Source organism: Dipteris shenzhenensis, chromosome 28, assembly GCF_047967505.1.
Source record: "Dipteris shenzhenensis isolate YYH24624 ecotype China chromosome 28, Dip_SZ_1.0, whole genome shotgun sequence".
NCBI classification, from domain to species: Eukaryota; Viridiplantae; Streptophyta; class Polypodiopsida; order Gleicheniales; family Dipteridaceae; genus Dipteris; species Dipteris shenzhenensis.
The window spans coordinates 26,692,337-26,701,913 of record NC_141623.1 but is presented as its reverse complement, the minus strand read 5'-3'; the positions used below and the strand labels follow the sequence as shown (position 1 = coordinate 26,701,913).

General features: G+C 44.1%; 1 protein-coding gene and 1 pseudogene across 1 annotated transcript in view; one reads left to right on the top strand and one right to left on the bottom strand.

Moving 5' to 3' along the window:
* LOC147883388 (catalytics) overlaps positions 1–7,687 on the bottom strand; it is a 139,079-nt gene extending 131,392 nt beyond the window's left edge. The window contains exons 1-2 of the mRNA XM_087399647.1: positions 7,601–7,687; positions 6,721–7,043 (exon numbers count right to left, since the gene is read on the bottom strand). Of these exons, the coding sequence (XP_087255773.1) occupies positions 6,721–7,043; positions 7,601–7,607 (330 nt within the window). The 5' untranslated portion in view covers positions 7,608–7,687. The remainder of the gene's footprint in view (positions 1–6,720; positions 7,044–7,600) is intronic.
* Positions 4,899–6,150, top strand: LOC147883389 (uncharacterized; annotated as a pseudogene).
* Positions 7,688–9,577: the final 1,890 nt, after the last annotated feature.

The window sequence follows — 9,577 nt, the reverse complement described above, 5'->3', positions numbered from 1 at the left end:
ATCTCGGGCCATGCTAAATGAAAAAGACCTACCAGATTATTATTGGACTGAAGCAGTTGCTAACAACAGTTTACATAATGAACAGGACTCCCACTGCAGCAATACATGGCATGACGCCAGAGGAGATGTATACCGGTAGGAAACCAGGTATTTCTCATTTGAAAATTTTTTATTGCATTGCCTATGTTCATGTGCCACATGAGTTGAGGTCCAAGTTGGATCCAAAAGCTGAGAAGTGCATCTTTATTGGTTATTCTCTGCAGCAGAAAGGGTATAGATGCTATAACCCTTCTACTCGTAAGTTTATAGTGAGCAGAGATGTTGTTTTTGATAAGATGAGCAGCTGGTATAAACCAATAAATGTGATTGATGATGTAGATGCACAAAATGGTAATGCTGCACAGAATTCACACTAGCAATCACAAAATATTAGTGGACCTGGAGTGTCCTCTAGCAATGGTTCACATACTTCGCCATGGACAGGCAGATTGAGATCAGGAGAATCTCCTCAAAGCATTGCAGATAGTGGTATGCAGGTATCACGAAAAGGAAAAGAAAAGGTAGATCAGCCCATGTTTGATGTGAATGCAGGTCACTCTTATGTGGATGGTGAATCCAGTGGCTCAGAACAGAGCATTGATGATGAGTGGGTATTCCTTCTGTTGTTACACCTGGAGTAAGGAAGACCAGGGATGTTTTGAGAGCACCTGGAAGTGAGCCTATTTTGCGCAGGTCTACCAGAGCTAGGTATCCTGTGGATAGACTGAAATATGATGGATTTACAGCCATTCACTATGCCTATATGGTCAAAGTGATACAGGAACCTTTTGAGCAAGCCATGGGAAAAGAAAAATGGGAGAAAGCCATGGATGAAGAAATGGATGCCTTGGAAGCAAATGCTACATGGGAATGGGTGCCTTTGCCTAAAGACAAGTATGCAATTGGCTACAAGTGGGTCTATAAGGTGAAGCACAATGCAAATGGTTCTGTGAGCAGATACAAGGCAAGATTAGTTGCCAAGGAGTATGCACAGACATATGACATTGATTATGAAGAAACATTCAATCCGGTTGCAAGGATGGCAACTGTAAGAGCAGTCATTGCTATGGCTGCATCGAAGGGATGGTCTTTATATTAGATGGATGTAAAGAATGCCTTCTTGCATGATGATTTGCAAGAAGAGGTCTATATGAAGCAGCCACCAGGTTATGTGCATGCTGTTCATCCTGAGTCTGTTTGCAGGTTGAAGAAAGCCTTGTATGGCTTGAAGCAAGCACCCAGAGCATGGTCTGACAAGATAGGATAGTATCTTGTTAATATTGGCTTTCAGATTTTCAAGGCAGATTTCTCACTTTATGTGAGAAAAACAGAGAAAGGTATTATGCTGCTTGTCATTTATGTTGATGATTTGATCATCACAGGTGATAGTGATGAAGATATCCTTCATGTGAAAATGCTATTGAAGCAGAAGTTTGAGATGAAGGATTTGGGAGAGCTGCGTTATTTCTTGGGCATTGAGGTGATTAGATCACCAAGTGGGATACGGCTCTTGCAGAGGCACTATGGATTGGACATGCTGTCCAAATATGAGATGACAGGCTGTAAGCCTATTTCAGTTTCTTTAGAGCAGAATGTGAAGCTGAGCACAGATGCAGGTGAGCTTTTGGAATACCCTACTATGTACAGACGCATAGTAGGAAGTTTGATTTATATGACTATTACCAGGCCAGATTTGAGCTATGCTGTTGGATTGGTAAGTCAGTTTATGCAGGCTCCAAGGAAACCGCATTTAGACGCGGCTAAACGCCTACTCAGATACGTGAAGTCCACATTGCAGTATGCACTATTTTATGAGACTAGGGTTCAGATACAGTTGCATGGGTACACTAATGCTGATTGGGTTGGTAGTATTTCTGATAGACGATCTACCAGTGGATATGTGTTCTCTTTTGGGAGTGCTGCAGTCACTTGAAGCAACAAGAAACAGCCTACAGTCGCCTTGTCGAGCACAGAGGCTGAGTACAGGGGTACAGCAATAGCTGCATGTGAGGTAGCTTGGTTGCATAAGCTACTTTATGATATGCATCAGTCTACAGATGGGCCAGTTGTCATTTATTGTGACGACATGAGCAGTATACACTTGGCAAATAACCCAGTCTATCATGCTAGAACAAAGCACATTGAGGTGCATTATCATTATGTGCGGGAGAAGGTTTTACTAGGTCTTATTGATCTAGTTTATGTCAACACAGAGGATCAAGTAGCTGACATATTCACCAAGGCATTGGGCGCAGAGAAGTTGCGCAAGTTCAGAGACCTACTTGGTGTGCAGGAATTGGGATTGAGCTCGAGGGGCAGTGTTGAGATATCGAGCTCCACTCGTGATATGCCAAGGTGACCATTGTGCATTTATGTCACCGACTTGTTAGCTGCAGATGCGGCTAGTACACCACTTATAAATAATAGCTGAATGACAGCTATCCTTATGTACTCTAGTTCGTGGCTCAGTTAGTATGCCACCTTAGTTAGCTGAGTTTGGTTTTGAGACCCACATATAGGGTTCTTCTATTTCTTTGTACTAGTGTTCTTTTGGCTTTCATAACTAAGAAGAGGAAAACTATTTTCAGCCTCTACCTTTGTGTGTATTTCCCCATTGTGTATGTGAGAAAGCCGCAAGTGAGACTCCTTCCTTCTCTCCCACTCTCTTCACACTCGAGAGGTTCAATGGATGGGGTTGTTCGAACAATGATTCCTAGATTTCAACCTAAGATGTTGAGTTCAAGGATACTCAATAGATAAGGTTGATAGAATCATTTACCTTCAGGTACAGATTTTACCATCCCTGTGTATGGATATGTCAACGGAATTAACTCTGTGGATTCAGGCGTTATTGGATTTCTCGAGGAGAATACTCGACGATATGTAACCTTGTTTAGATTGAGAGATTTACTTTCCTTGGGTTGGTTATCAAAGATTGTGGCTTTGGCCTTAGATTTTCTTTGATTTGAATCTCATGGAAAGTATAGCACACTCAAACTAATAGTCAGAGTATAGTTATTGGCATGGACTCATCTTCACAGAGAGTTTTCGGGCTTTCTGGTGAACTCAGGAGTGAGTTCTTAGAGGAAGGGGAGTATGTCATGTGCATGGTGTACCTAGGGTTAAATACCAGGTTAACGTGGGTTACGGGATAGCATAGGGCTGGATGGCTATTTTTAGCCGAGATTGCTATATATATAGATTGACTCATATATAGTGCTCGCTTTATATGGAGGGAGCTATTCATAGCATAATGCTATCTATAGCGGGTTACCTTCTATATAGAGGGAGGGCCAGTGCTATTGTGTAGATCAGTTGAGCGCTCCTCAACTGATGGATGGGACTTGGACCCCCAGGCCGGGACTCTGGCCATCTACATGGCGGATCATAGGTGGGGTATCGAAGGCCCTTTGGACGGGCTCAGGTGGCATGGGACGCCTGGATTAGATACAGGCCTATGGATGAGTCGAGTTGTAGCCCACGTGCTCAGGGGTGGTCGGGAGGATCGAGGCACCTGCGCTATGATTTTGGTTGTATCGAGGACGAGATTCTAGGTCAGTGATAGGCTCGGATCCTGCAGGGTTGTGTCATTAGGGGACGCTGAAGACGTTACGTAAAGATGGGTATGATTTACTAATAGTTACTAAACTAGAACATCCCGTAAAGTTCATTGTCCACTTTTGTTTCGTTGCATGTATTTAATTAAGACTCTCTCTCTCTCTCTCTCTCTCTCTCTCTCTCACACACACACACACACACACAAGCAAGCCAAGGCCATCTTCTCACGCCTAATACGGAAGAAGAAACGGGCCTACTTAGCTAGATTGGAGGCAGAGATCTACCAATTATTCTTGGGACAGAACAGCAAGAAGGCATGGAGGATGTTTCAGGAGAGACAAGCTGGTACACCAATTATAGCACCAGAAGCTTGGGCCGACTATGCGTAGTCATTATATGATATACCAGGACAGCCACCGATTCCGTACCCACAGGATACGAGGCCTACATATTGCTCCTTCAAATTGCATATGGTCAATGATTGCATTGACAGATTGGGACATGGAAAGGCTTTGGATCATGATGGATTAGCAGGAGAGCACTTCATGTACGCACGGGACATTGTGGCACCGCTTCTTGTGCATGTGTTTAATAGAGCAGTTTGTGAAGGATTCCCCCCTAGTTGGACAGAGCATACCATTGTACCGCTTTTTAAGAGTGGAGATCCGATGATGCCCAACAATTACAGGACTATCATGATTGGCCACTGCCTGGCCAAGATATATGGATCCATCTTGGAAAAGGAGTTGAGCAGATGGGCAGCAATGCATGGACACAGAGCGGTAGGACAGGCAGGTTTCAGGCGAGGTTATACCACTTTGGATCACATCATGACTCTCCGGGCATTCATAGAGGAAGGCAAACATCATCATAAAAGGATATATTGTTGCTTTGTAGACTTCCGCAAAGCCTTTGACACAATCCCACGGACCAGGCTGATGCAAAGACTACAGGATATTGGAGTACCACATGAGATGCAGTGGGGGACATATGCCTTGTATGAGACGGTGATGGGCCGAGTTAGAGCACCTAAAGGGCTGTCAGATGCAGTTATGAGTACTATTGGCGTGAAGCAGGGGTGCCCTCTCTCTCCCACACTATTTGGCATATAGATTGATGAGCTCTCAGAGTATATCAACAGGATAGGAGGACCCGGAGCCAGCCTAGCAGGAGTGTTGATACCCATACTGCTCTATGCAGATGATGTAGTTTTGATTGCAGATTCTCCGGAAGGATTACAAAGACATTTATATGCACTACAGGCTTTTTGTGAGGACAGGGATCTAGCAGTAAACCTTGGGAAAACCAAGGTGATGGTATTTAATACTACACAGGCTTGGGTGACGCGCTCAGCACAACAGTTCACTTTCAAAGGTGAGACAGTAGAGCAGGTACGATCTTATGTGTACCTCGGGGTGATCTTTTCTGGTCCACAATATTCATTGAGAGCCGCGATTGGATAGAGGCTATGCAGCTTTGGGGGCACTAGAGAGACAGTGTGCACATGTACAGTTCCAAGAGCCATACACAAAATTATGGTTGTTTGAGACATTGGTGGTGCCCACACTATTTTATGGTGCAGCTATATGGGGCCCCAGTGTAGAGGGTGCAACTGAGTGGAGGAGATTGGAAAGGCCATTAGTGACATTGATTGCCCACATGATCCGGAGCAAGTCATCTGTACCACATCCAATAATACGAGCTGAATTAGCAGCTGCTCCGCTAGTGACTGAGGCTCTGTTCCAAGCAGTAACTTACATACATAGATTGTGGGATCTACCTGGCTCCAGATATGCACGGTTGGCTATGATCATCCGGGCAGCTAGCAGAGGAGGGTCGAACATGGTGCTGGTATGCTCAGCTACAGAGATGGTTTGTAGAGCATGAGTTGACAATGGATGCACTCCCACCCTTTCAATACAGTTTGGATTGTCCCAAGTTAGACCTATCTCGCCATGACCGAAACAAGATCATTAGAGCTGATATTGTCAAGTTGGAGACTGAGAGAACCTGGACTAGACCACATGAGCCCTTAGGGAAGTGTGAGTCACATGCAGTGATGATGTGGCACTGTGCCTAGCAACAGGTGTGCCTGTGAAGCCTGTGCTGAGGTGGCAGTTTCTTCATTTATCTCCAGATGAACTTATAGCCAAGCCAGCATACATGGACACACACCTATCCCACGAGCTACGTAGTATTATTGGCCAAATTCAAACCTCATCATATCAGTTGAGAATAGAGACAGGGAGATACACCCACATAGCCCCTCAGGATCGGATATGTCAGTTATGCCAGCAAGAGGAGGAGACAGAGGAGCATTACGTATGTAGATGCACGGTATATTATGAAATCCGAGGAAGATACCACTGTCTATTCAGAAAGGGATTTGGCCCACTCCGTAGGGTGATGGAGTACGAAGATAAAAAATGCTTGGGTTTGTTTTTATCAGAGCTCAAGCGACATAGAGAGACTTTGTTGGGAGACAGACAGCCGAGACCAGCCTCACCCAGGCAAAGTACACCCAGAGACTTCTTCTGCCAGCACCTCAGCTAGTTTTATGCCCTCCTCGGCGCCACCACCACCTTATCACACATAGGCGGATTGCCACACTCTAGTGGTGTGATTTTGGACCGAGCCATCGCCATATCCAGGTCACGGAGGCCCAAGCCCCCAAGACCCTGTGCCCGGCACCCATATCTTCATCGGATCCGTGCCATCATTGCCAAACACCGGAAACGTGTGGCACCGAGTTATGAGATCCTAGAGCTGCCCATGATTGGGATTTTTGACATAAGAAGAGTGCAACCTTTTTATTGATTAGCTTTCTGCCTATGCTGATCAATTGGTACTTTTAGTAAATACTTGCTTGATATTTCATTAGTTTTGGGTCACTTGCAGTCCCTCTGACTGTAAGTACCTTTAGTAGCTCTCAGCCTTCAGCTTATTTATTTTGTTGTTCTCTTTGATGAGACAACACTAGCAGATGTATCAACTGTTTTAGTCTCATAGGCCGTTTGGCCTTTTAGAGACGTTAATATATCTATCTATCTATCTATATGTGTTCTTACAAAAAATGTGTGTGTGTGTGTGTAAGAGAGAGAGAGAGAGAGAGAGAGATGGAACCGGGTTGTGAGCATGTTGCAGAAGATATGGACTTTGTTGCTTGGCAAGTCTGTTGGTGTATTGCCGCCCAGCGTGAGGGCGACTTTCTCCACCTTCAAACGCTGCCATTACGACGGCTCGTCCGCCTGTGTTGCTGGCTATGCAGCAAATCTGAATCCACGGCCTAGGCAATGTAGATGAATACAGACGTCCAACAGTTGAAAGCTTCCGACGTTGAAAATGACTGGATAATACGGGAAGACAGCAATAGTTGAAGTAACGCTCGAGTTGCAAGTGAACCACGCCAGGACGAATAGGACATAGCATTGCACGCGGCTCCCAAACTGCAGACACACGCAAAGGAAAATCAACGGAGTTTCAAATTTTGTATTGAAGCAATTGCACAAACCCGAACATGGTCCCTTAAGCCCGTCCATCAGTAATCACGCATGTCAACACAGCTTCATTCAATTACGATGACAAGCTAAGCTTGCAGCACGGCAAACCAGCTGTACAAGATTGAAATGTTGCTCTCAAAAAGAGCCAGGCAAGTTGAACAACAAGAACCTTTGAGATTCGATGCAAGGAATTCATTTCCCAATCCAGCTGCGCAAATGCTGGACAAAATTCACGAACGAGGGCACAAATTCTAGTACCAAAACACAAATTCTGGTTCCAAAAAGAGCCAGCTCAAGTTGAGCAACTAAAACCGTCGAGCTTGGATGCAAGAAAAATCCTTTCCCAATCCAGCTGCGCAAATGCTGGGACGAAATTCACGAACGAGGCACAAATTCTGGTTCGAAATGCAGGACCAAAACACAAATTTTGGTTGCAAAAGTTGAGAATCAACACAGAATTCGTGCTTTAATTCACGGAAAAAGGCAAAGTGAGAGATCCAAACCTTGCATAAACTGCAGAATGCAGTTCAACGAAGGGATTTCGATGCAGAAATCGATTCGAGCTGCAGAAATGTAGCCCTAAACTCCGACCATCTGGATTTGCTGAAATTGGGAAGAAGATGAGGTGACCGGGATCTACCGGTGGCTCCATCGGCAAATGCCTCTTTGTCACCGGATGACGTGGCGCGTCCCTTGCACAATTTCTAATTTCACCAAGAAAGTCTCCGTCCATCTCTTTTACACCATTGCTTTCGCTTTAGCGCCGTCCCCTTGCAACGACACAATTTGGACCTCGACCGATGATACACGAGCACCCAGGCGTCCGATTGCACTAGTGTGTTTAAAGGCCCCAAGGTAGGACAATTACCTTGCAGGTCGAGCTAGCAACCAAACTTAGGCCGAGGAAGGCAAAATTAGACTTCCCGATAGCCAAGGGGTACCCTTCGCCACCCCCTAGAGTCATCCGCTAAGGACTAGCTCTAGAAATCTTGTAATCTTGTAGAGGTAGCCAGATGAGTCCTCGGCTCTTAGCCTTCTTCTATTTATGTCCAAGTAGCTCGATTGAAGATTTTAATGACTTCAACATAGCAGATGGGCTCCAACCATCACCTGCAAAGTGCTCACCTTTCACCATCAAACATTGCAAACTCGCTCGACCAAGCTATTAGAATGTTGACATGGCAAATTGAAAATGCAACTGCTATCACAATCATCCCTCCCCCAAATGTTGATGCCAGTAAAAGACCTCTATTATGTAGCTCGCAATGTGTTGTTGCTCGTCTTTTTCACTGTGAAAGGCATCCCTTAAGCCTTTCACGTATAACTTTGTCGTCTTCTTTTTAATCCACCCACATCTCAATTGTAGGCTTCTTGATACTGTCCTCAAGAGTGTGAGAACATTTAGCTTCCATCATACAAGACCCCCTAGGGCAAACCATATGCTCTTGCTAAACATATTCTCCATGTTTCTCCCAAGCATGTAGTATGTGTACATAAATTTATAAGAAAAGAAAAAGAAAGGACTATGCTAGCTCATAATAAGTTAAAATGTAATCACTGGATGTACTCCCTATGCACGTAGAAAGCCAATAAGACTCAAAATCTCCTAATAAATAACTGAAAGATTGGAAGCAAAATGCTAAGATTAGCTCAAAGTAAGGTCTAAAGCCCCATTCAATTCTAATTTCAAGCACCCATGCAAAATACCTTATTCTAAGGAATATATTCAAACACGCACAATCAATGTTAAACTAAAAAATGGTCATACCTCCTTGTACTCCTTACATGATATGTCTTATTCATTCACCTTCCATCTAGGATGCACATTGAAGATGCATGTCATGAACTCAACACCGACGCGCAATCTAGGATGCACAAATGCACACCAACTCGGTAATCCCTACTCAACCCAAAGCCAATATATTGCAAAGTACAAGTTAATAGCAAGAGCGACTCAAATACCAAATGTTACATCTTATACATAAAGACTAGTTGTTTTACGAGAGAGGCTCTTAAAGACTAAGCTGTGGAAAGTGAGAGTTTAGTCCAAGTGTAGTTGTTGGTATAACAATGCAATACCTAAAGGTTTCCATTTGGAGCAACATGCAAAAGCCATGGAATGGCTTTAAAGCATTTGACAAAGGCAACGTGATATCATTTGGCCAAGCTAAGCTTGGATGCTCACAACAAAACAACCTATGTTTAGGATCAAGACACTATACAAAAAGATGCATGATTCGTTTGCACACCAATTGTGCACGATCATGAAAGGTGGAGAAGCTACAAGGTGACTTATTGGCCTCACTATGGTCTTTTTTATATATGGCATGCAAGTAGTGTTGAGAATTGAAAATATAGCATCTCCTATGATAAGTCTTACTCATAAAGTTGAAATGGAAATCAAGATGATGCAACCAAAGGGTGATCCTTTGATGTGAGGTATGTTAAAGTGAACATACAGCTCACGTACTCAACACACA